Source organism: Nycticebus coucang, chromosome 8, assembly GCF_027406575.1.
Source record: "Nycticebus coucang isolate mNycCou1 chromosome 8, mNycCou1.pri, whole genome shotgun sequence".
Lineage (NCBI taxonomy): Eukaryota > Metazoa > Chordata > Mammalia > Primates > Lorisidae > Nycticebus > Nycticebus coucang.
Genome location: NC_069787.1, coordinates 59271649 through 59299025, shown reverse-complemented (window position 1 = coordinate 59299025; position 27377 = coordinate 59271649). Strand labels below are relative to the sequence as shown.

The 27377-nt window shown below is 39.6% G+C and overlaps 2 protein-coding genes across 12 annotated transcripts in view; one reads left to right on the top strand and one right to left on the bottom strand.

The window, feature by feature from the left end:
- Positions 1-18943, bottom strand: part of OXNAD1 (oxidoreductase NAD binding domain containing 1) — a 44241-nt gene extending 25298 nt beyond the window's left edge. Inside the window, exons 1-5 of one of the 10 annotated variants that reach the window (XM_053599453.1) lie at positions 18644-18942; positions 17053-17406; positions 13099-13189; positions 10375-10501; positions 10035-10098 (exon numbers count right to left, since the gene is read on the bottom strand). In XM_053599453.1, the coding sequence (XP_053455428.1) occupies positions 10035-10098; positions 10375-10501; positions 13099-13189; positions 17053-17103 (333 nt within the window). In that variant the 5' untranslated portion in view covers positions 17104-17406; positions 18644-18942. Of the gene's footprint in view, positions 1-10034; positions 10099-10374; positions 10504-13098; positions 13190-17052; positions 17407-18643 lie in introns of those variants that run through there. The other 9 variants (XM_053599454.1, XM_053599452.1, XM_053599461.1 and 6 more) reach the window with 9 other exon arrangements.
- Positions 18944-19153: 210 nt separating this feature from the next.
- On the top strand, positions 19154-27116 carry DPH3 (diphthamide biosynthesis 3). Of its 2 annotated transcripts, XM_053599462.1 has the most exons (3): positions 19154-19369; positions 19901-19975; positions 23565-27116. In XM_053599462.1, the coding sequence occupies exons 1-3, from the start codon at positions 19262-19264 to the stop codon at positions 23628-23630; spliced, it is 249 nt and encodes an 82-aa protein (XP_053455437.1). In that variant the 5' UTR covers positions 19154-19261; the 3' UTR covers positions 23631-27116. The 2 variants fall into 2 exon arrangements, with proteins under 2 accessions (XP_053455437.1, XP_053455438.1); XM_053599463.1 differs by lacking the exon at positions 19901-19975.
- The last annotated feature ends 261 nt before the right edge of the window (positions 27117-27377 follow it).

Below are 27377 nucleotides of genomic sequence, written 5' to 3'. Positions count from 1 at the left end.
GTAATATCCTGCCTTGGGATCGCCAATATGGAACTTTTCAGGACCCCTCCTACCTCTCCACCCTGGTCCCCCTTCTCCTTTATCATTTTTTCCAGTGACTGGGTCATATCTACTCTTTCCCATAAGTAAAAACAGTTAAGGCCTGAGAAGCATTCATCTCAGGTATATACCTGATGCAAGGTAAATGTTTTGTTTTGTGTGTATTAATTTATTCAGTCAATAGAGATAATACTATATCCCAAAAGACAGTTACCCTGCAGAACAGGAAACTGAAAGGTTCAGTAACTTGCTCAAGATCTCCTAACTAGGAACTGCCAAGTCAGGATTCAAACCCAGGTCAGCTAGCCCCTTCAGTTCTGTCCCAACAGTAAAGTTGATTATGTGTACAACTCAATCCACCACATTCATTCCTTCCACAAACACTTATTGAGCATGGTGCCTGAGACTGGGGTACTAGGGATCCAGGGATAGAGAAGGCTGCCCTACCCTCACAGAGACCCACGAAACTACCTTCTTTCTAGCCCTAGGATTTCAATTCTTGGACTCAACACGATCAAATATATTTTCTGTTGATATACCCACATACACACTTTGACTCTTTAGGCATTCTGTCTCTAACACAGCCACATTACACATTCTGTATATTCAGTTTGTGTTTTTTCATTCCCTTGCCCACCTGCCACCATCCTAAGTCGACAATTTCTTTCTTCTCACTTGAACTATTGCGGCCTCCTTCTTGTGTCTCTTAAGGCAGCCAAGAAGCAAATATTCCTAATGTTCCCATTTCCATGAGTTACTCCCCCATTCAAAAGCCTTCAAGGGCTCTCTACCATTCAACTGTAAAAAAAAATTGCTGAAAGGCCTATTTGACTCATACCGGCTCAAGCTCCTGCTTGCGAGGTAGTGGTTTTCCAGCCAAGTTGAGCAACCTGCTGGTCCACAAAGGTAACTGACACGTGCCCACCTCCCAAAACTCTTCCTAAGTCCTTTGGCAGGTACCACGCTTTCTCAGTTCTGTCTTCCAACCTCCTGCCCACCCTTCAGTCCTGCTCAAATACTCCCCCCTGCCTGAGGTCTTCCCTCTCTTATTCACTAAATTAATATAATGTTTGCCTTATCATATTTAGCATATGAACATGTCTTTCCACCATACAGACCATAAGCCTCCCGTGGTCAGCTACTGGATAGAATGTATAACTAAATTAACTCCCCAGATCAAGCACAAAGCCCAATACACACCAAGGCTCAGTAAGTATTTGCAGAATAAATAAAAACTCTAACTCCAAGTCACTTAAAACTGGTTTCCAGAACCATGATTGGTTGAAGTTCAGGAGCTTTTTGTTGTTTAAAAAAAGCTGGGGGTGGGAAGAAAGGGACATGTGATAGAAAAGCCAGATTCATGTTCAAATATGTGGAAGAGGTCAGAGAAGGCAGAGATTTCTTCAGCAGAACAGGTATCTTCCTTTGTTTGCCACATATTTTACTTTAAGTATCTTATTACAAAAACAATAATAAGAATCAGCAGAGGTCTCTTTATTACTTTATGATTCCCATTTTTTATGTTTATAAAAAAGAAATGTTACTTTATAAGCAGTCATTATTTTCTTTCAATATAATAATCTGTTGAAACATAGCCAAAAGCTAGATTATTTCATTTCTAACAGATTAACTGGCATCTGATGGATTCCTTAACAAAACTAGGAATGTATAAATTTGAAACACATCCAGGAGACTCACCTGGTGGCAGGGAAATCAACATTCATAATCACTGGACAGGGAGCAGAATTTTGGCCGAAATATATGAGAATGTGTCATAACCAAATGCTAGATTATGTGAAATGAAATAATTTCCCAACATCCAAAATAAAATTCAATGGAGAAAGCTACCTTTTCTATTAAGCCATATTTTCATTTGGACAGTGTTTATAACCAAAAATATTTCCAGATGCATTATGTCTGTTGGTATTACAGGTTATGTACCCAGAAATGTTTTGGAGTTTGGATTTTGGGGGGTATCAGAATACTTGCATTATACTCACCAGTTAAGTATCTGAAATACAAAAATCTGAAATCTGAAATGCTCTTTTGTGCATATGTCAGTGCTCTAAAAGTCTTGGATTTTGAAACAGTTTGGATTTTGAATTTTTGGATTGGAGATCCATAAATAATATAAACAGTAATATACTCATTGCTGTCTGTCCTAATGATCTGGATAAAACTCTTACAATAGGAACACATAATGCTTTACATAATTCATGATTTTTAAAGCTATGCCTCCCTCTTACTGAGTTACAGGGTGTCCCAAAGGTGGTCCCTAAGGTCACCATGCGTACACAAGGAATGGGAGATCGCAGAGGTATACTTAACTACAATTTCCCATTTTCTCTACATAGGGCGACTTTAGAGGCAACCTTTGGGACATCCTGTATTTTGCTTAATATAAATATTGTAGTCTATATAAATACTTCTAGCAGTGTAGATTAAAAACATTAACAAAATCTTTTTGAAGACCAAATATTTGTTTTATTCCAAAGCTAGTTCATATAATTAGACTCTGTAAATCATAGCCCTTGTTAAATGCCAATCTTTCATTAGTTTTATTGAATAAGCAAAACAGAATGGAGAAACTATATATTTTGACATTTGTATTTACTCTTACGCTTTAATGGATCAAAAGATTTTGCAACTGAAACCTCAACTAGCTGTGTCCTAAGTTAAAACACATGGCAGGAAATGAAGTTTTTCAGAAAATAACATTTAGACTCTTCTACTGTTCAATAAAATAACAACATATTTGCCAATTTTCACTAGTGTACATTTTTTTTTTCACTAGTATACATTTTTAATGTTTAAACAGAACCAGCACCTAAACAGAAATTCCATTGTACTTATTTTAAAAGATGCTATGTAGGGTATTTTGATGATTCTGCCGATGCAAAAGTCTCTGTATAGGAAATAGGTCTTTCTTTGGAAACTGGCTAACTTTCCCTGTTCACTCCCATTCGTTTGTCTTCTGGCTTAAAAATTTAGGCAAAGGTGGGGCAGTGCCTGTGGCTCAAAGGAGTAGGGTGCCAGCCTCATATGCTGGAGGTGGCGGGTTCAAGCCCAGCCCCTGCCAAAAACTGCAAAAAAAAAAAAAATTTAGGCAAACGCAGGATTAAAGATGACCTAAGACAAAAATATAGTTATAGCTCAGAGAATTTCAGAATTGAAAGAAACTTTAATCAAGAATACTATGTCAGTTTACCTATAAGGACAACGAGACTCAGAAACATCATTTAATGGCGGCTGAATACCAATCTGATATATCTGATATATAGAAATCTGGTTTTAGAAAGCTAATTTTACTCAAGTGATTAACTGGAAAAAAAAAAAAAAAGACGACAAAATTCTCAGTCAATCAAACAATTTTACTCCTTAAGTGGCTTATGCTGGTCAACACTACACCATGGAAAGACGAGGGAACTCACCAAAGGCTAACTGTACCCCTGGGCCTGTCTCCTCTCTATGTTCTCAAGCCTTCACTCCAGCAACTACCCTCTCTCCTGAATCACTCCCTCTCCTCCCATCTCCATCACATGTGTGGGTGCTAATATTTCCCGCTTCAGATAACAGCAATACCATCTGCAAACACCTATAGATGGCCTTACCAGCACTTCACAAATGATTGTCCATTCATCTTCACAACAACACTAGAAGGCAGGATTATTACTATCCCATTCTACATATGAGAAAACTATGTGAGCCAGAGCTAGCAAGTGGCAAAGCAGAGATTTGAATCCAGACACTTAAGTGCTTTCAAAACACAACAAACAAAAAAAGCCTCTCCCTTAATCCAGTTACCACCTCAGATCCCTGCTCCCACTTACATCACAACATTGCAAGAGTTACATGTGGTCCTACGTCGTCCACTTTCTTGTCTCTCACTCTCCAACAAAATCCAGTCAAGCTTTCCCTCTCAGCAATGTACTAAAGCTGGTCATTCTGGTCGCCTAATTCTTGTTACCCATTTTGGTAAATATAATGACGACCTCTCACCCAATTTCAGCATGTGGCCAGTCTCTCCTTTTGACACACTTTTTCTCCTGGATTTATAAAAAGCACTGCTGATTTCCTTCCTTCCTGGATAGATATTCCTTCTTCATCTCCTTTGCTGGCCCTTGCTCTTCTACTTAGCCTCTAAATGTCAACACACCCCTGGGCTGAGTCCTGGGCTCTCTTCCCTTACTCTCTACAAGGCTTAAAATATAAGGGGTGTCCAACCTGTGGCCCCTGGCTGCACACTGATGTTGTGAGGCCTTTTTTTGTTTATCTATTATATTAGATATCTCAAAAAGTATGTGCAGACCTTTTACTTGCTAATCAGCTTTCACTATTGTTTGTGTATTTAATGTGTGGCTCAAGACAACTCTTATTCTTCCAATATGTGATAGAAAAAAAAAGTTGGATACTTCAAGCTTTTTATTTCCAGCAGTGAACTCCAAACTCATATATCCAACTGCTTATTTGGGTTTCCATTTCAAACTTCACATACCCACATGTTATTCTTCTCTCTCCCAAATGTTCTTCTTTATTATAAAAATTTTCAAACAATACAAAAGTAGTTAAAATAGTATAATGAACCCCCATGACCTAAAACCCAGATTTAAATCAACATGAGTTGATATGAGTCAATAAAACTCATGTCTAACCTTGTTTCTTCTGTAATTCCATCCACATCTAACTCTACCCCTACCCAGACTATTTTCCAAGCCAACCTCTTTATTTCCCCTCTTCTGAACTTGTTCTTTTACATTTTAGTAAATATATGTCACCATCATCATATTACGTACCAACTGTTGAAAACCCAAGCCCTACAAATCATCTTTGTTTCCTCTCCTCTCACTAACTATCCCCTAACACCCCATCACCCTCTGTAAATCCCATCAGCTCTACCTCTGTCTCAGATCCATTCCCACTGCTACCACCCAACTAGAATCCACCGTCACCTCTCCAAAGGCTATGTCAATAGCTTTCTGCCAGGTGTCAATAAAGCAAAGACAGGACCCATTTAAAATGTAAATTACTTATCTCTGCTTAAAACTTTCCAACATGCTAAGAATAAAATTCCAACTCCTTATCCAAAACCACAGCAATTTATACCACCTGGCCCCTACCTACCTCTCATCCTGTCTTATACCCACTGTCCTCTGAATATCCTAAACTCATTTCTACTTCAAAATCTTGACAGGGTGTGGTGCTCATGCCTGTAATCCTAGCACCCTGGGAGGCTAAGACGGGTGGATTGCTTGAGCTCAGGAGTTCAAGATCAGCCTGAGCCAGAGTGAGACCCTGTCTTTACTAAAAATAGAAGAAAACTAACCAGGCATAGTAGTGGGAACCTGTAGTCCCAGCTACTTGGGAGGCTGAGGCAAGATGATCTCTTAAGACCTCTAACCAGGGTGACAGAGTGAGACTCTCTCTCAAAAACAACAACAAAAAAAACCACGTTGGTTCTCACTTGTCCCTCTGCCATGAATGCTGTGTACATGGCTGACTCTTTTCCTTATTCAATTCTCAGCTCATGTAACACAATAGTTTGAAATTGTCCCAACCCAATCACTCTTGCCTCTCACAACTCTGTTTTATTTCCTTCACAGTGTACATCACACAAGACCTTCTCTACTGTCCCTACAACTCCCTCTAGGCAGTAAGTGCCTGAGGTTTCTCTCCACCAACCTCCTGTGCTTTGTCAGTGCTGACAGTGTGATGATCCCATGCTGTGTAATCTCTAAAGGTTCTCTGACCATCAAGTTCTAATAATCAAAGCAAATTAGGTGTACTACTTTGAGAAACATTTTATGTTAAACAGCTGTCCCCCTTCCTCAAATTAAAGAAGATAATTCCAGCATACAATCTCCTCAAAGTGTATACACAGGTGCTGACTAGCAGAGAACTGTAAAGGTTAAGCTCAGGACACAGTCCACTCTCTAGCTAAGCAGCCCATCCCATTCCAACCCAAACCTCAGCAAAACCACAAGTCAAACAGATTATAATCACTCAAAAATCTGCACTGGAGGCCAGGCACAATAGCTTACATCTGTAATCCCAGCACTCTGCGAAGCCAAGGAAGGTGGATTGCTTGAGCTCAGGAGTTCTAGACCAGCCTGAGCAAGAGCAAGACCTCGTCTCTAAAAATAGCTGGGCATTGTGGTGGGTGTCTGTAGTCCCAGCTACTCATAAGCCCGAGACAAGAGAATTGCCTGAGCCCAAGAGTTCGATGTTGCTGTGAGCTACGACACCACAGCACTCTACCAAGGGCGACAAAGTGAGATTCGGTCTCAAAAAAAAATCTGCACTGGAAGCCATAGGACTGCCAAAGTCCTCTGTCCCAGGGTCTCAGCTATGTGACTTAACTATCCGCTACACCATCAGTAACTCCCCACTTTGTCATGCCAAGTAACACATTACTCAATTAAACAAAGTGTCATACTCTTTTGTTGGAACATAAAAAGCTAATTTGATTATCGAAGATGGAAGTTTTAAGAACTGAGTCCTCCACTTACTTGACCAGTCCTTTAAATTTAGGCTGACGGTATACCATCTAAGACAGGACATTGAGAGTGAAAGGGGAGTTCTATTACTAATTACACCAGGAATAAGAAGCATAAACTAGGACTACCCCAGTCAAATCAGGAAATGGGGTCATTCCATCTAAAGCCATGAGTCTTAAATTCCCTCATCTGCAAAATATGAATAAGGATCCCTACACTTCCCTTCCAGGATGGACATGAAAATCAAGCAACAACCTATTGTATAATCAAGTGTTTTGTAAGTTAAAAGGCAACAACATACATACGATATTATAGGATAAGGCTTCTAAATGCAAACTAGCACCATTGAAAAATAATTGGTAGTTTTCCCACAATCAATTAGGTACATAAAATCAATTTCATCTGATCGGAGTCCCAGGGAAATCTGAATCAAGGGTTTATCATTTTCAATGCTGCAACCCCAGGATCAGCCTGATGTCTAGCATATTTTGAAGTAAGTAGATGCATATGAATTAGTAATTTAAAAATTCTTTCACTGTCAAAATCTATCAAATTGATGAACAGTCTATGCTCAGTGGGCCAAACCTCTATAGCAGCTATGCATGGATTGAGTCCACCAGTAAAATTTTGGTCATGCCTGAACAAAACTTACATCAATGACAATATTTCTATTCTTATCTCCTTGACATCTCTAGTCATATTCGGACTGCTGCTTCTTTGGTTCTTAAGAAAAAAAATGTTCTTGGCAGCACCTGTGGCTCAAGGAGTAGGGCGCCAGTCCCATATGCCGGAGGTGGTGGGTTCAAACCTATCCCCGGCCAAAAACCACAAAAAAAAAAAAAAAATTGTTCTTAAGAAAAAAAAACATAAATAGCCAAATGTCATTCTATTCAGAGTTCAGTTTCCTGCATAAGACTCAGGACTCAGACTGGTTATATTTACAGTCCCAAGTAAGACGCATTAACATCATAAAATGGTCATTCACTAAGTTTTCCAGAAGGGTGGACTACCATGACCAACACTGCAAGGACATTTTCAGGGAGTGCTCTATGCTCTCCAGGAGTGGCAGCAGGGTCCTCTGGCCTAGGATTTCTGAGCTAGAGCTTCCTTGTCCCTGGGAGACATCACCTAGGCTCTGCTTCCTCTTTGTAAAATGCAGATGAGACTGCCTCATGAACTTAAACTGAAGAGCAAATGCCAAGTGGGGAGCTATGTAAAACACAATTGCTGCACAAATTACAGGCAAGAGTAGAAGATAAGACTATGAGGAGCTGGCTTAGTTCTGTTATGGACCAACCTGCAGCTCATTTCAACAAGACACGGAACCCCTACTCAGTGGCTAGGAGTGCCCTCTGGAGGGATTGGGGTAAGCTCTAATGACCATACTCTGCTGAGGTGGTGGCCCCGGACATCATTTAGCTTTCTCCAGTTCCCCTCATCTCTTTCTAGTTTTTATTCTGTTTGGGAGAAGAGTGAAAAGCAGAAATAGAAAAGTTGCAAAATGAACATTTTTCCTCCAAGGCACTACTATGATTGGATTTTTTGACTTGCAGGCACTAAAATTCTTAACCTTTCCATGATACTAATAGAGTTTACAAATGACTTTCTTTGTAGTTTACCTAAATCAGCTCAAGGTAACCCCCCCTAAAAAAGTCCTAATAATTTTGTTCCACAAAGTTCCGAAATGACTACTCTAATTCAGAACTGGCAAATTATTAGCTTATAGGCTAAATCTGGGTGTTTGGTAAAGTTTTATTAGAACACAGCCACACCAATTTGTTTACATATTGTCAATGGCTATTTTCACACCACCAAAGCAGAATTGAGTAGTTTTAACTACAACAGCATAGCCCATACATCCTAAAACATTTACTATCTGGCCCTCTATAGAAAGTTTTTCAACCTGTGCTCTAACGCTACCTGCCTCAAAATACAAATGGAAGAGTGTAGTCTAAACCTGTTAAATAAACTACTTTTTCCTCACAACTGGCAAGGCCTTCACTGTTTAAAAAGAAATCCCAACAAGTCTCACATTTATAGAATCAGCATTTTTGTGTGTTGAACACCCCCCCGAAAAAAAAAGTATTTTGAGATTTATCATCAATGGGAAAAGTATATTTTCCCACATGCCCGTAAATCAACTTTATGAACTGATTTTACCGACTTTTCAAAAATATTTATATATATTGAAGCTGAATCAATGAGTACACCACCCTCAGTCCCCAAAGCAATTTTCTGAAAGCAAAATTAGCTTTAAGAGTGAAGCCTTGGCTCGGCGCCTGTAGCTCAAGTGGCTAAGGCACCAGCCACATACATACACACCTAGCTGGCGGGTTCGAATACAGCTTGGGCCTGCCAAATAACAATGACGGCTGCTGGGCGGCACCTGTGGCTCAGTCGGTAAGGCGCCGGCCCCATATACCGAGGGTGACGGGTTTAAACCCGGCCCCGGCCAAACTGCAACCAAAAAATAGCCGGGCGTTGTGGCGGGCGCCTGTAGTCCCAGCTACTCGGGAGGCTGAGGCAAGAGAATTGCTTAAAGCCCAGGAGTTGGAGGTTGCTGTGAGCTGTGTGAGGCCACGGCACTCTACAGAGGGCCATAAAGTGAGACTCTGTCTCTACAAAAAAAAAAAAAAAAAAAACAATGACGGCTGCAAAAAAAGAGTGAAGCCTAATGACATTCCTTTAAAGTATATCCTTGTATTAATACATAAAATCAAACTACTGTGACGAATAATTTCTGACTATGTTGAAATGTATAATTCTTTCTAATATGAAATATTTTCTTTACTGTTAGTTTAAATAGCTCTATAAGACTAAATATATCTGAATATGTGAGAAAAAATTTAAAAAAAAAAGCAAAAGCAAATATCCAATTTCTGCTTTTAAATAAAAATGGGGTTACTCACTGAGGTAAAGGGTAAGGATCCTTTATTTACCAGCCCTTGACTCCCCCTTCAGATGGTAGATTAGTTTTGTATAGTCTGAATATAGTAGGGAAAAATCTGTACATTAGAAGGATAACAAGAGTTCATCCACCTTCCTTTCTCAGTTGTTAGAGCTTTCTCCCTTGATGAAATAAGCTGATGTTCTAAAGCAAGGATGAGAACGAAGACATTAAGAAATGGTGCCAAAAAAAGGAAAGAAAAAGAAAAAGGTAAGCCCTTCATAAAATGTAGGCTCTAAAAGTAATTGTATTCCTGAAATAAAACCCTAAACATCATACCCATGAGGATGGTTCCCTCCATTGCTGCTATACTCCCTTCCTTAAAAGTTAATCCATTTATTCCAAGTTTAAAAATAAAAATTTAAGCCCTTCTCTGTCACCTTTTCAAATTAGTTATTATATGTCTTACTCAGAAAATTTCTGAACAGAACAACAAACTGCCCCTCTAGTCCTTCAAAGGGACCAAACACGTGTAATGCCTGACTCAGAAGCCAGTCATAACTATACACAAACAGTCCAGACAGAAAAACCTCCCATACTCCAAAGATACAAACCTCCCGGCGAACGACACTCGCAGTTCTCTCCAAGTGATCAGTTTTCCTGACGGATTTCATTATGCTTTAACAAGAAGTAAAATTAGGTTATCAAGTATTATCCTCACAAAATAATATTTTCCTATAATATCACAGTTACCCAAAATACAACTAACATTGTGGATCTTCAAAATGGCCAGTGAATGTTTCCATACCGAACTAAAGTTTAATGATCCAACAGCATGCACATTTAAGCCAAGTTGTTACCTTTTTCAGGAGTTTCACATGCTTCCCATAATCATCAGCAGATTAGGTTTCTTAAAAATCAATCTCAAATTACACTGAAGGCTTAATGACTTACCTGGCTAAAGTAAGATGGCACAAAGTGCGGGGTGTCAGTCTCAGCAAAGGGGCCTGAGAACAGATGGCTCCAACTGAGCCACTCAACAACCCAGGAATCAAGGCAGCAGGACACGCCATGATACTTCCTAGACAAACATAAAACTGAAATTTAAAATTATTTTAAGAGGCTTGGCTCCCGTAGCACAGTGGTTATGATGCCAGCCACATACGCCATAGCTAGCAGATTCAAACCCAGCCTGGGCCAGCTAAACAACAATGACAACTGCAACAACAACAAAATAGCCGGGCGTTGTGGCAAGCGCCTGTAGTCCTAGCTACTTGGGAGGCTGAGGCAAGAGAATGGCTTAAGTGCAAGAGTTTGTTGTTGTGACCTGTCATGGCACTCTACCAAGGGCAACAGCTTGAGACTTGTCTCAAATAAATAAATAAATAAACAAAATTATTTTAAGGAAAAGTGCGGAAATAACAGATTATCTTAGGAGCTAGTAAAGAAGAGTTTGTATTTGTTGGTGCTATTATGAGTTGAACTACCAGCAAAACAACCAAGAGCCTAATGTCATTTTGATAAGGTTTCTGCCACTATTTAGAGTTGACTCAAGGTATTGCCCTGGTACTTAAGGGGGTCAGACAATGAAGTTCGCCAACTGATCCTAGAAAAAACGCTACATTCCTCACTGCTGAATATCACGACAGTCACCTTCACAGTACTCCAGTTGGGAACCTATGCACTGACGCCAGTGCCTCATCCATTCTTGGTCATCAGAGTTGCATCATACAAGGTTTGACAATTAAGTTTGCAAACACATCATAGAAAAAGTGCTTTGAAGGGTGGACTAGCTGCTGGTGTCAGTGCACAGCTTCCTGAGGGGAGTACTTCAAAGATGATTATGGTGATGTTCAGCAATAAGGTATGAAGCACTTTTTCTAGGATGAGTTTGTGAACTTAATTGTCCAACCTCATAAGTAATTTTGGGTGCTGTCAAATATTCATTTTCTTTCTACTGGTTTCCAAAATCTCTGACCAAGTTCATGTGACTGAGCTCATGCTGTTATAGAAGAGGATAGTAGATTTTATAACTGTCTCATAATTGTCCTCCACTCCACCTAAAGAGTGGAGTCTATGTCTTTAATATTTCTTGTTATATAAAGTACAAGAGGAAGGCAAATTCACTGAGGCTCCCAAACATAAAAAGGCTAAGGTTCTCAGATGTTAAAAACCAATGTAGATAATAGTAACACTATTCATATAACAGCTCAAACTCAAAACGATCCAAATGACCATTCCTAGAGTAAACTGGTGATATATCTAAATAATAAGATAAAATATACAGTAGTGAAAATCAATAAATAAACTGAAACTATATGCAGTAACATAGATGAATATCACAAATATACTGAATAAAAGAAGCCACACTTAAAAGAACACAAAAAAGAACATGATTGATTCCAATCATACTAAGTACAAAAATAGGCAAAATGAATCTATAGTATTAGAAACCAAGTTAGCAGTTTTCCTTAGGAGGTGGCAGGGATAATGTTGCTTCTTTACCTGGGTGCTGATTGCATGTAAAAAGTAATCAAGCTATTTTCTTAGAATATGTATACTTTTCTATTTGTACGTTATACTTCAATAAAAAGTGTAACACATGTACACACAGAAGCATTCTCCAACATTTCAAAATTTAAAAACTAGTGTCCTATCAGAAAAAAGCACTGATTAGGAGTTAGAGGTATATTTGTTTGTTTCTTTCACACCCACTTTCCTCTGTCAATCTTTATACATTTCTTTGCCCAATATAGCCACATTTAACATGTTGTGTTGCAATATCTGTCCTTTCCTATCTTAGTTACTTGAAGAAGAAATGAAAATGTGAACACTTTTTTTTCCCTCAGCTCTTTGGAAGGCATTATTTTAATTATTTGTAATAAATTTAGTGTTAGGAAAATATTCAAGCTAAGTGTGTTTACTTTCCTACTTTATATTCATTAATTTAGTCCTTCATTCAACAAATATTTATTAAGAGCCCAGTATGTGGCAGGCACTGGCCTAAGTACTGAGAAAAACAGGCATGGTAAAAACAAAGACCATCTTAGAGAGCTTACATTCTAAGCTCTCTAAGAAACTAAATGAATCAGATGGTAATATAAGTCATATGTAATTTATTCAGCTATACCCAAATTATATCACAAATACCATGTTTCATCTTTAGATGAAAGATCTATCTTCTTACCACAGTATGATACACCAGCATTGTGGATAAACATACTACCTGCTATTTTTCTCTCTAATAAATGATAACATAAGGAAGGCCTCTTTCAACTCATGTAGTTCTTCCCAGTTAAATGTGCTCAAAGATGGTACATTAATCACTGAAAGAAGTTGACACTTACTTTAGAAGTCCATTGAGATTTTAGGAGACATTAAGTGTATAGTTGGCTGACTGACAGAGAATGTTTAGGTCCTGGAATTATACTGAGACCTTTGAATATACACCAGTTGGAACATTGACAGTATTTCCATACAATGAAATTCTCACAAAGTTCCTGCAATGGCACAGCCAACATATAACATACTGGAAAACTGATAAAAAGCACGGCTACCTCTTAGCTCCAAAAGGAAAGCCTCATTATAATTAGTAGGCATCAACTCACAGCAAACCCAACCTCAATTACCCCCTTTCCAACCTTTCCACCCCCACAATGTTTCTATTTTTCTGATTACTTCTCTTATGGCTTCTCTTGTTTATCTTCCTTGGCCTGTCTTTAACTCCTGTTACTTCGGATAGCCACACCAGGAAACAAAGGTCCAAAGTCTGGAATGATACAGTTATATGTCACTTGAGGCCAAGTTCCTTGATAATATTTAACTACTATATAGTTACATAAGGAAATATGGTTCTACTCGAAGTTTTAGACAATAAATTAGCCTCACAATAAGACAGATGATTTTGTGATTATGCTGTTTGGTCACCTCAACTAAACTGGAAAAGAAAGAAATGTTAATTTTTTAAAACTGTTCTCTTTAAAATTCTAAAAATCTTGTTTTCTAACTAATCATAATCAAGAGTGCCACCTACTGGTAAATAAAGGATATTTTTATAAAATTCTGTTCAAAGTGTATTCCAAAGCTTTATGCTAGTCCTTCGAATAGGTATTAAAACCAATTACTCGTGTCCAAGGTTTCACATATTCAGTGTAAGTATTTAAGTAACCACAGAAGATTGATAAATAGTCCCTGTAAGGAAGAATATTCGATCAATGTCTCACAGGCTTAATCTTGCCAAAAATACTAGCTTTATTTCTGAAACACAGAAAACTATTATAAATGCTAAACAAAACTGAAATCTATTAAGTAATAAAACTTATTAATAAGACACTGCAAGTACAAGATTAAGACTTAAGATTAATTACACTTGGGCTGAGTGTGGCAGCTCACACCTGTAATCCTATCACCTTGTCTGGAAGAGCAAGGCTGGAGGATTCCTTGAGCTCAGCGTGAGCAAGAGTGAGACCCTGTCTCTACTAAAAAGTAGAAAAATTACGGGGCATCATGATGGGTGCCTATAATCTCATCTACTTGGGAGGCTCAGGCAGGAGGATCACTTGAACCCAAGAGTTTGAAATTGCTGAGAGCTAGGCTGACACCACAGTACTTTTACCCTGGGCAACAGAGCGAGACACTGTCTTAAAAACCAAAATGATTTATTACCCTTGTTTTAGTCTAAGAGGTATGCTCAGTTTATTTAACAATTATAGGGGTGCCACACACTATTTTAGGCCTTGGAGATATAATAAAGAACCAGATGCAAGGCCTTTGCCATCATGATCTTTTATTATAGCTCGAGAGACTGATAATGGTAAACAGATAATTAACGATATAATCAAAGGTTATGCGTATGATAAAGAGTGATGGGGTGGGAGAGGGGAAATCAGGAAAGGCCTCTGTCAAGTGACCACACCTTCGCTGAGACCTGAATGAGGAGAAAGAGGCAGCCAAGCAGATATTAAGAGAAGAGCATTTCCACAGAGGATTAGTCAGAACAAAGGCCCCAACACAGAAACAAGCCTGTCTGTTAGACTGGACAGCAGGGAGCTGGGTGAGAGAAAATGAGATGAAGTCCAGCAGGCCGTGGTAAGGGTATGAACTTTACCCCAAGGGCAATGGGAAGCAACTGAAAGGTTTGAATAAATCATGACCTAACTTATATTTTTAAAGGATTACTCAGGTTGCTGAGTATAGCATTTTGGATCACAGAAGAGTGGAAGCAGCCAGTCTAGTTAGAAGGCTCTGGTCTAAGATTACAGTAGAATAACAGCTATAGACATGACAGTAGTAGACGAACAAGGAATGTATCTTGAAAGCAGAGCCCCACAACTTGCTGATGGTTTAGACAGGGTGTGAGAGGGCAGTGAGAGAGAAAAACCAAGAATGCCTCCTTGATCACGAATGCACTGAAATAAAGTAAATTCAAAGATCATGGCATCTGTAATTCATTAATTCATTTATTTGTAGAGGTGGGGTCACAACATGTTACCCAGGCTGGGCTTAAGTGATCTTCCTGCTTCAGCCTCCTGAATAGCTGGGAATACAGGTGTGCTCCACCTGGCAGCATCTGTCAATATTCTAGATGTTCACTGAGGAAGCAAAGGGGCTGCTAGCATTTAATAAGAGAAGCTTAGTGGTAAACAGGTAGTGTACACAGTGTTTGACTTGAAATCAGGAATCAGTGCAACTAAGCTTAGGTGTGACTCCTTCCTGCTTTTGATCTTGAGGAAGTTACCTCTTACCATTTTAACATACTCACAGCACCTCACTGATTGCTAAAAGGTACAAATAATGTCTATGGAAGTACCTGAAGCATGAATGTTACCCAAAATCAATCCTAATACATAAACATCTTATTTTCCTTGCCAAATAACCTAGAGAGGCAGAGTTTTTTTTTTTTTGTAGAGACAGAGTCTCACTTTATGGCCCTCGGTAGAGTGCCGTGGCCTCCCACAGCTCACAGCAACCTCCAACTCCTGGGCTTAGGTGATTCTCTTGCCTCAGCCTCCCGAGTAGCTGGGACTACAGGCGCCCGCCACAAGGCCCAGCTATTTTTTGGTTGCAGTTTGGCCGGGGCTGGGCTTGAACCCGTCACCCTCGGTATATGGGGCAGGCGCCTTACTGACTGAGCCACAGGCGCCGCCCGAGAGGCAGAGTTTTGATAAAGCCGGTAACCCCCCCAGCCTGATATACAATGGCACTTATCAGTTTCCATTATCAATTATGACCCAGTTCAATCTGACTTTATGCTAAAACTTCTGAACACTGTTATTTTCTGGATAAGCATTGTTAACATTTATGATAAAAAATAAACTTGGGATTTCAAAGGACTGTAGCAACTAGTAAATATGTTTTTGTCACACTCTCAGGGTCCAAAGTGTGTCATTACCTGTTTCTGCTACCTTTCAGGAACAAACATGACTACTTTTAGTAGACATTGTAATGTTTTATTTAAAAGTATTGGGTAGAGTGAAAAAAAAAGCTACATTAAATGTTTGGCTATGGTTTTATTTTCTTCAACACAGCACAAGCTCCAACAGAGCAGAACCAGTAGAGCAGCTACTTCCGGCTAGACAAGTGGGATAGCCAACAGATGGCAGAATGAAAGCTTATGGAAAACCAGGGAACCCCATCCCCCACCCCCAATCTAGTGCCAAGAGAATCAGCACTGCTTATTGAAAGATCTCAGTAGTCTGCAGAGTTACTGTGCTGTTTGTTTAACCTAGCTGTTTGAAGTACCATTCCCATCACAAACATCATAGGTTCTACAGTTAGACAGACCTGAGTTTTCACCATAGCTCACTGCCACTTACTAGCCTTGCCTTAGGCAAGTTCCTTAGTCCCTAAACCCTACTTTTCCTAGCATTAAAGATGGGATTTAGGCCCAGGTTTGGTGGCTTATGCCTATAAACACTTTGGGAGATCAAGGCAATAGGATCACTTGACACCAGGAATTTGTGACCACCCTAAGTAACATAGCAAGACCCCAACTCTACCAAAAATAAAAAATTGGCAGGGGCCAAGTCTCACACCTGTATTCCTAGCCCTCTAGGCCAAGGCAGGAGGACTGCTTGAGCTCGGGAGTTTGAGACCAGCCTGATCCTGTCTCCACCAAAATTAGAAAAATTAGCTGAGCATGATGGCACATGCCTGTAGTCCTAGATAGTTAGGAGGCTGCGGCAGAAGGCTCACTTGAGCCCAGGAGTTTGAGGTTACAGGGACAAGTTTGAGACAAAATGAGATCCTGTCTCAAAAAAAAGAATAAAAATTAAAAAGAATGGGGTTTAATGATATTTATACCTCAGTGGGCTGTTTTAATGACATAATGCTTCTAAAGGGTTCGGTACGGTGGCTGGCACATGGTGTGAACTATTATTAAAGGTTCATTACTTTTTTTTCCATTTTAAGTAGCATATTTTCAAGTTGGAGAATTACAAAAAGAAACTACCCAACTATCCTTGTAACTTTTGGGGCTACTAATTTCAGATCTTAAGATTCCCCAGCAAACTGTTTTTGACAGATCCAAATTGCTTTCTGAAAGATCTACCAATTTATACTTTCATGAGCCAAACGTGACTGTACCCATTTCTGTACATAAAAAAGAGTCATGTTAAATTTGTAGGTACTTACACTCAGAAGCAGTGAAGAACTAAAGCCAGTTCCCAACCTCAAAATGATCATTGGGACTGCACAACAGACACTGGAGAATCTGCCTTTTCCTTCTTTCTTCAAGAGAAGTATTTGTATCTGCCAAGGTTCAGGGAGCAGTCACTGCACTGTGTGGGCTTGCTGGGATTTCTCCATTGCTCAGATAGTCATCACAGTTAATCTTCACCAACTTTAACAAATGTTTCCTAACTGCTGGGCAAATCTCCAATTATGAAAAATGAAGTGTTTTTGAGGCCTTTGAAATAATCTTCTATAAATTCCTTTAATGCAACTTCTGGATTTTCTCCCCAAAACTTCTGCCTTTAGATTTTCATGCTTTTTTAAATTTATTTCAGATAAATATGAGGATACAAACTATTAGGTTATATAATTTATACATGACAGATAAAAATCAGAGTTGCAGCTGTGTCCTACACCCAGGGAAGGTGCCATATATCCATGTACTGTACCCACTGGATGGGAAGCTCCTGAACTTCCTCCCCTCCTTCCCCCTTCTTGAGTTTGAGATTTTTTTTCTCATGTGATTGTTAATCTCCTAGTTTCAAATTGGTATTGAGTAATGTGATGCTTGTTTTTCCAACTTTGCAATACTTTACTTAGGAGAACATTCTCCAAATCCATTCAGGTTGTTATAAAAGATGCAAAATTTCCATCTTTTTAATGGGCTCAATAGTAGTGTTCCATGGTATAAGTTTTCAAGCTTTAAAAAAGGGCTAAACTAGGTGGAGCTTCAACTCAGTGCACACAAAACTGGTAACTTCACACAAACAATTGAGCTGTGTGTACATAAGCACAGGGATGTAGTCTGTTTATATACTATGTAAATGTTAACTAAACGTCATATATATAATTGCTGAACCAAGTAGAACTCATAATTTCCATGCAAAAATAGAATGTTAGATCTAAAAGGGCTATTATAATAATCTCTAGTACAACACTTTCTTACTTAGAAGAGAAATAAAGGATCACAGAATGTAAATACCCAGCCAACGCGAATCAGTAACTAGAATTTCGAGCAAAGATCTTTTTCAACAGTGCTTTCTTTCTCGCACTACAATGCATTCCTTCTCTTCCAAGATAGGAATATGCCTAGTAAAAAAGCAATATGGGTGCAATCTCGTTCTACCAAGACAAACCATTTTTATTTTCATTTCAAGACTTCACGCTGATAACCCTGCACACTAACACCGTTACTATTAAAAAGAAGCAGCTGAGATTTACACACATTAAGTAATTTGGGGCTTTGGACAAAGACAAGCTCTTCAATGATTTCCCTGGTGTGTTATCTTAGTTAAGATGTTCAACTCTTTGTACCTCAGTTGAAGAATAATAAAATGGAATAACATCTAAGCCCTCAGAGTTGATGGAAGAATTATACTTAGCGCAATACCTGGCGCATAACAAATCTCCAATAAAAAAAAGGTAATGTAATCACTGTTACTACTAATCATTGCAGTTAATAATGTTATATGCCTTCCAGGGCTTAGCCCTTTCAGCAACACAATTTAAGGTATTTGAACATGTCTGGAATGAGGAAAAGATGGGCATGTACCTGCAACCAGGAACAATACAAGCTGAGGGTCACCCTGAACTCAAGGTCACTCCGTGAAGCGAAATTCCACAGAACTGTTCGTCCGTCACCGGACGCCTCCTGACACCAAGCAAAGCGGCGCCCCACCTTTCCCTAGCATCAGGTGGATGCTACCTAACGCCAGCTACAACTTCCGGCGGATTGTTTAAGGGCTGTCTAAGGCCCAAGCCTACAGTGAGGTTTTTCTCTGCAGCCACAAGTATCCGGCTCGCAGACCCGGGCCAAGTTCCACCGCCGCGCACAGGAGCCTCCGCGTTCCCAACATGACGTAACAGCAGCGCGAGCGAACCCCACATTCTATTGGACGCTGGTATCCAATGGGAGGAGCAGTACAGAGCGCTGCCGAACAGGAAACGCCGTCTTTTCAGTGTCTCCACCCCTAGCACCGCCATCTCCTTGGTACCGCTGTCGGTCACCCATTTGGCCACCACAGTCGACATTGCGTCACTGCCTATGCGCCGGAAACGACAGTTCTTGAAGCGGCGTGGGGGAACTACGCAGGCCAAGCCGGCACTCAACCAAGTTAAACCAACTGAGGAAGCGTTGGGCGGTATAGCCCTTCGCTGGCTGCTGGTGACCATGGCGGTGTTTCACGACGAGGTGGAGATCGAAGACTTCCAATATGACGAGGGCACGGAGACTTATTTCTATCCTTGTCCGTGTGGGGACAACTTCTCCATCACCAAGGTAACTTTAGCGCCCCGCCCGGCGACTCACCCAGCAGGCGCGTTTTCAATTCGCCGGATGTTCCTTGCATGGTTCGATCACCCTTGCAGAGCTGCGTCATGCGCACCCTCGTTCTTGTTTCTGAATCCTCCTCCCCCGAACCCTACCAAATTAATAACTCGAGCTCCTAGTACACATAGTTTTGGCTTACACTTAGGCCGGGGAGCGAGTGGGGAGCATCGGTCTCCCTGCTGGATCCCCCTCCATCCCCGCCCATAGGGTCGCTTCCTAGGCTACTTTGGTGTAGAGGATGTGTTTTTGTTTCCCAGGGGTTTTGAGGCGACCGAACCTCACTCATCCTTCTTGGGTGTTTCCCCTAAGTGACGCTTCTAGGGGAAAATTGGGTGCGGCGTTTCTCGCGGAAGGCCCTTTTTGTTCTCTCATCCACTCAGGAGGGAGGCAAGCCATCAGGAGACTTGGGCGTAGGTTTAGGGGGGAAGAAATGGCAAAGAGGAGACTATGCTGACCATACGGTGTTTGATTTCGTTATAGGAAGATTTGGAGAATGGGGAAGACGTGGCGACGTGTCCTAGCTGCTCTCTCATTATAAAAGTGATTTATGACAAAGTAAGAGATGTCATTTAAAAGAGGGAAAAGGGGTTGTGAAGCAATAGCAATGACCTAGAGTAGCCTGTCAGTGGTCAGTGCAGGAGAATGTTTCATAACAGTGTGCCAGATAAAGTACAAAACTACTGACAAATAACTGTGTATTAAATTAAAATTGTAAAAGTTCAAATTATTTTAGCTTTGGAGAGAATAATTTTAAAGGCTCTTTTATGAAAATTATTACTTACTAAATCTAAGAAAATTAACTATAAAGATAATTTTAACATTTATTCCTGTACTAGTGCATATATAATTAAAATTGTCCAGAGCTTCTACGTTTATTTTGAAGGGAACAATTATATAATAGTACCTGTTTTTTTGAGACAGAGTCTCACTGTGTCATCCTCAGAGGGCAGTGGCATCACAGCTCACAGTAACCTCAAACTCTTGTGCTTAAAGGATTCTCTAGTCTCAGCCTCCCAGGTAGCTGGGACTACAACACCTGGTTATTTTTGTTGTTGTTGCAGTTGTCGTTTGGCAGGCCCAGGTTGGGTTGGAATCTGCCAGCCTTGGTATTATGTGGCTGATGCCCTAGGCTGATGCAAATTTACAGGCGCCAAGCCTATAGTAGTACCTTTTGTCTGTATTTATACACAGAACCCTGCATTGTACTGTTTATAAGATACCTAGTTGCAATTTTACAATTTCATTTTCCTCTTTAGTTGTCCTGTTATCTTTAACATAAGACTATCAACAGTAGAAAAACAGTACATGTGATTACTGCCTACCCCTGCCCAAAGTTTTGGTTAGTACTTTGAATGGAGTCTTAAGTAAGAAGCTTAACACTCTTAAACATGAACTCCAAAATAGAGAATATGGAAATTGAGGATGAGACACAGAACCTCATGAAAGAAGCAGACTAAAATTTAGAGTATAATTTAGAAATGTAATGATTCATTCTTTTGTTAAAATGTGCTCTGGAGAAAAAAGTGAACAGGGTAAGGTTCTGGTCTGGGAGGAAGTTGCAGTTTTAAATAGGGTGATACCAACAGGCCTTATTGAGAAAAGGCCTTATTTAAGTGAAGATTTGTAGGAGGTGAAGGAGTAGGCCAGATACATATGAGAAGGAAGAGACATTACAAAGGGAACATTCAGTGAAGAAGTCCTGAGGGAGGAACATGCCTAGTTTTGTCAAGGAACAAAAAGGAGACCATTATGACTAAAGCAAAGTAAATGCAAGTGAGAGTATTCCAAGATGCTATTAGTGGACTTTAAGGATTTGAGTTTTTGCTGTGAATGGTATAGGGAACTATTGGAGGGTTTTTAAACAGAGTGCTGTGATCAAACTTAAATTTTAAAAGAACAATTCTTGCTGCTTTGTTGTGAGTAGACAGTGAGAAAGCAAAGGTAGAAAGAAAGGTAGAAAGCAAAAGGTAGATAGGATGAATGCAAAGGAAGCAAAGCAAAGGAAAACTAGTTAGGAGGCTATTAACACTAATCAAAGCAGGAGATGGGTGGCTGGGACCGGGCTGTAGCACTGGAGGTAAGTGAAAAATGGTTGGATTCTGGCTACACTGAATAATAAAGATTTTCTTAGGCTTTGGATATAGGGCATAAGAGGAGTCAAGGATGATTTCAACATTTGTGACCTTAATAACTAGAAGGATGGAGTTACCAACTGAGGGGAAGGTGACTATACATATAGGGGTGGAAGTTGGACATACTGAGTTTGAGAGGCTTCTTTGTCATGTAAGTGGAGCTGTTGAGAAGGGAATATTTTATGCATGTCTGGAGTTCAGAAGAGAGATTGGCTGGCAATGTAAATTTGAGAGTTAACAGTAATAGATAGAGCTATGAGATCGAATGAGATCACCATGACTGTGAATGTAGATAAGAGATGGACTGAAGAAAGGACCAAGCCTCCGGGCACTCCAACATTAAAAGGTGAGGGAGGGAAAGAAGTCATCTAAGCTTACTGAAAAGGAGCAACACCTGAGGAAGGAGAAAAATCAACAGAGCCATAGCCTGAAAGCCAGATGAGAAAAAGTGAAGGAATTGATGATCCTTGTCAGAGGACACTGTAGAAAGAAATCAAAAATTAGCCATTGGTTTTAGCAATACAGAGTTAACTTGTAATGGTGATGAGAATAGTTTCTATTGCATAATAGGGACAGAGCTTGATAGGAGAAATCTGATAGGTGGAAAGCTGGTTGGAGATAATAGAGAAGAATAGGAGGCAGTAACTATAGGCCTCACTTTCAAGGAGTTTGCTGCAAAGGGAGCCAGAAACATGGGACAGTAACCGATGGTGATAGAGGTTGAGAGAGAATTTCAGATGGTAGACATTCAGCTCCATGAGTGAATGTAGACACTGACAGATTTAACCAGGGTTGTGGTTTTGCCAAGTGAATAGGCAGGAATAAGAGTAGTTATGATAATTGAGCGTGGAATTTGAACTAGATAAAGGGATTAAGGGGCAGTGAAAAGGTGATAGGATGAATACCCAAGAGGTCCAGGGGGTCTGGAATATGGGATCCAGGTGGGTAGATGACAACAACAGAGAGGAATAGTAATGCTGTAATCTCATGACATAAGATTCAAAGTTGTGGGTATTAAACAGGAAGGAGAATAGAGACAAAAAGGAGCAGCCAACCCCACTTTTAAGGCCTGTGGAGCTAGGGCTCTGAAAACACAGAGCCACCACTGAGCAGAATATTGGGAAAACAGTGTTCTTAGAATGGCTTTGTCACAACCTCAACACTATTGACAGTCTGTGCTTAGTACTTGTCATGCAGGGCTATCCTGTGTACTGTAGGATGTTTAGCAGGATCCCTGACATTTACCCATGAGATGCCAATAGCACACCCTAGTTGCGGAAACCCCAAAATGTTTCCAGACATTAGCCAGTGTTCCTTGGAGGCAAAGAGACATTTCAAAGAAGAGGTTGAGAAGATGAGGCATTGTGCTGACAATGGGTGGTGAATTCCAAAGAGCACAGGAGAAGGGTTCCAACTGTTGGACGACAGAGTGACAGGGACAAAATATGGATTGATCTTTCAGGGATTAGATTTGAGGAGATGACGGATTACTAGGGAGACAAGAGATTTCTTACAGTAACTGACCTAAACCAGGATAAATTGTCAAAAGATTGAACTTCATTTACGAACATAGCAGAATATCTGTATTGGGAAACACATGAAGAACTGTCCCTTTTAGTTGGAGAAAGTAATTACTTTGAAGAAGACAGGTATTTAAATGACCAGATATTGAAGTGGAAGAGTTTTAGTGTGAGTGATAATTAGTACAGAAACTTAAAAGATGTAACATGTCTTTATGTGGTTTTGAGAAGTGGTTGCTCTGTAGTAAAGATGGACATGTTCATTCATAGATAAGGTGCTTTATATTAAATAATGAATTCAGGACTAAAAAACAATATACTTTTAGGTTTCTAATTCTGATGCTAACATTGTCTTTTTGAACAAGGATGAAGTGATAATAGCAATGGAAAGACTAAATTAACAGCTGGATAATTCTGTAACAAAATGAAAGTTTAATGTTAGTGCGTTCATGACATGGAAACTCAGTGATTAATGTTGTTTCTCGCTCTTAGGATCAGTTTGTGTGTGGAGAAACAATCCCAGCCCCTTCAGCCAACAAAGAATTAGTTAAATGCTAACGAAGCCTTCAGAAATCCAAATTTTGAACAGTTGGGAATGAAGCAAGGTGGAAACATCAAATACACATTTACAGCTTCTTCGCTGAGACCATCATTTTGTGGTTTGCTGTTAAGAGTGAGGATTCTTCCCATCAGCTGCTCAATTTATCTTTTAAGAAGTGAGTCCATGACATGCCATACTTGGATTTCATTCTTATAACTTTGAATTGGAAATGTTCTTAATTATCCATCTGTATTTAAAGGATAATAATTTCAAATCAGTGCTTTCTTTCCCTCAATTTCATCATTTTTATATCTCGAACGTAATTAATATTTGATCACAATAGCAACTACCTCAGTCATTAGGATTTCTTAATGAAAAGAGAGATTGTATTTTTGACTTAGTTATTAAGATGATTAAAATTAGTCCTTTGAGGGCGGCACCTGTGGCTCAAGGAGTAGGGCGCCGGTTCCAAATGCCGTAGGTGGTGGGTTCAAACCCAGCCCCGCCAAAAACCACAAAAAAAAAAAAAAAAATTAGTCCTTTGAAATTTGACATCAGCTTTGCTGTTCTAAATTTGAAATTAGTTGTTTTTTCTCTACCACCCTTCCAGTTCCAAGGTGGTATCCTCTGTCTTGCTATTACCAGAATGTTCATGCTCTGTTCAGTGTCCCTTTTCTGTTACACTTTAGTGCACAGAAGTTGGTCACGATATTAAAGAGAGAATACAGTGAGGTCACAGTTTTGCCAGAGCCTAAAGTTAGTGAATAGGAAAGGAGAATTTCAGAGTGAAAGGATCAAAGAATATGGAGTTTCCTTATATTCTGTATCTTCCTTAGAAGGTAAGATAAAAAGCAAAGCAGGTGAAGGAAATAAAATTGGTAATGGAAAGAGAGAAGCAAAATTTGCCAACTTAGTAAGTGAAATACTGATTTTGTGTTTGTTTGGTAAGGCTAATTGAAATTGCATACCAGACAGGGTTAATGTGAAATCTTTATGGCAGGCTGGTACCAGTGCTTTCAGCATATCACAATATCCTGTCACTATTCCTAAAAGATAAAACATCTACAACAGAGAATGAGCTTGAAAATGGGAGGCCTGTTCTGAATTATTACGCCTGTGAGGACACATGGGCATAACAAGCCTCTATAATGTGCAGCCAAACCACGCATGCATTCTTGCAGAGAAATGTTGCCCTGAAGAGAGGGAAACATAAACATAAGCCATCAGTCTTCCTTTGCTACAGTGCTAAGAGTAGCAAGAAATTAGACTCATTTACGTGGAAATTTGAAAATTCCCTTTATATGCAACTTTGCTGTGTATGTATAAAATTTTTTTAATTCCCTGATGTTTTGGCAGGTTGTTTTGGGAATGCAATTAGGGAGAAAAGTAAGCTTGCTAGAATATGAGTGTTCTCTTACTGATTGGTAAAGGTGCAGCACACTCTCATTGGAGCTTTAAATTGGAAAGAATGGCCTTTTTTACCTGCCAGCAAGATGACTTGTGCAGCTATGAGGCTGAGATGTATTAAGTCACCAAAAACTGAATACAAAAAGTGTGGAATACATTATATGGCATGTTGTTGATGTGATGAGATATCTTATTGCTATTTGAGTCACTGATACCCCAGAAGTAGTTCACAACTGCTTTGCAAAAGCAAAGTGACTACTCAGAAGAACAGAGCATGGCACTTGCTGATTATGGTGGGCATAAGCTGTAGAGAGAAATTAACTCTCCCATGCTTGTGTTTAGTTTTCTAGATATCCTAATGTGTTAACTTTCTCTGCTGATGATAAATTTGAAACAAGGACAGACATTTTTGATGTAGGTCTGCTGTGAGCTAAAAGAACAGGAAGAAAATTTGGCAAAGTTCAAGCATCCCAGGAGAAAAGAAGCACAAAGTGATTGGTGATAATGCTGCAGAAATGGGAATGATTTTTTTTTTTTAAAGCAATTGAGTCACTAAGTTTGTGAAATATAAAAGAACACATCAGGATTTAATCCTAGGTTAAGCAGAAAGTAAAACAGAGTCTTTCAGATATGACTAAAGTTCTGTATGTCTTATTTATCCCAGGACATTTCTGGGGCACCTCTTAAGAACTAATTAGTAATCCAGATGGCCTTGAATTAGCTTTGTAGTCTTTGGCAAGACCAGTAGATTCTTCATCTCTACAATTAGGAGACTGGATCAGGGATTTCTTAGCTGTCAATTCTCTGATTTCAGGCTTGGTAATTTAGGGGAACAGAAATGGCAATTGAAAAATTTATAAGTACAGGGCAGCGCCTGTGGCTCAGTCGGTAAGGCGCCGGCCCCATATACCCAGGGTGGCAGTTTCAAACCCGGCCCCGGCTGAACTGCAACAACAACAACAAAAAAAAATAGCCGGGCGTTGTGGCAGGCGCCTGTAGTCCCAGCTACTCGGGAGGCTGAAGCAAGAGAATTGCTTAAGCCCAGGAGTTGGAGGTTGCTGTGAGCTGTGAGATGCCACGGCACTCTACTGAGGGCCATAAAGTGAGACTCTGTCTCTACAAAAAAAAAAAAAAAAAAAAGAAAAATTTATAAGCACAAACTAAATCATGAATTATAGAGAAAGATAGAGAAAGACACTCCATTCTTCTTCAGTAACTTGATGTTACCATGCTTTCGAGTTTTCTGAAAATTATGAGGTCAACTATTGAAACAGATTCTGCATATACTTCAGTATACACGTTTGAGACAGGGAACTGGCAGGTACTGCCTTTGAGCATTACTGCGGCATTACCTAATTGAGTTGGGAAGTCTCAAAGTTTCAAATTGCCCTGATCAAAATAGGTTGGGAGGGGGCAGGGCAAGTTCCAACCAGTTAAAACCAAGATGGTGGAAAAACACCATCCCTCTATGATTATTCCTCCCCTTGTTTAGTCTGTTGCTTAAGTAGACTACAGGAACCAGGGGCCAGTTTTCTGCAGGGAAAGCTATCTACTCTTGTCTGTGGAGTAGACTTTCTGAGTTTCTACCACGGGGCTGATTCTCTCTGCTGGGAGAACTTGCCTTTGCTCTGTCTGTAGAATAGACTGCCTAATGTCCTAAAGGTTGCCATACATACATACAATATATACATAGAGGGAAAGGGGGAAATTGTAGCTAAACATACCTTTATTTATAAAATATTCATTACAAAATTTTATAAAATATTTCTCTACATGTTGATATGTAAATACAAGAAATACTAAAAATGGAATATAAAATATGAGTTTGTTAATTTTTCCTACTTACGGTGACCTTTGGGACACCCTGTATAGTTTCTAATAAATCTCACTTTCACTTTATACTGTTGACTTGCTCCTAAATTCTTTCTTGCACAAAGCCAAGGATCCACTGGACTTGAAGTGGGAGTCTTTTTCCTGTGTCACATTCAGAAACATTTTTCTTCGAAGAAGCACCCAACATTTCTGATAACTGTACATAATAATTTATTACTAGAATAAATTGTATTGTCATGGTAAATAAAATCAGACAATCAAAATCCATTTTTTTCATGTAATTTTTCCCTAATTATCAACACTTTTAATTAAAGGTTTTTATTAAAATGATTTTATATGAGGTAGAAATGTGTCTTAACCTGTTTGGGGGCATTGTAAATGGATTTCTTGTGTGGGCAGTTGAGTTTTTAAATAAGGAAATTTCCACTGTTTCTCTCATTTGGGCTCTGGGTTTTTTGTTCTTATTTGAGGGAAAAAATAGCTGAGTCAAGTGGTAGTAAGGCAAAGAAAGTTGACATTTTTGG

Excerpts from the sequence above, each read along its gene's own strand:
- DPH3 (XM_053599462.1), top strand. The coding sequence starts at position 19,262 with ATGGCGGTGTTTCACGACGAGGTGGAGATCGAAGACTTCCAATATGAC. Across the intron at positions 19,370-19,900 it reads ACAACTTCTCCATCACCAAG|GAAGATTTGGAGAATGGGGA; the intron begins GTAACTTTAGCG and ends ATTTCGTTATAG. Across the intron at positions 19,976-23,564 it reads TAAAAGTGATTTATGACAAA|GATCAGTTTGTGTGTGGAGA; the intron begins GTAAGAGATGTC and ends TCTCGCTCTTAG.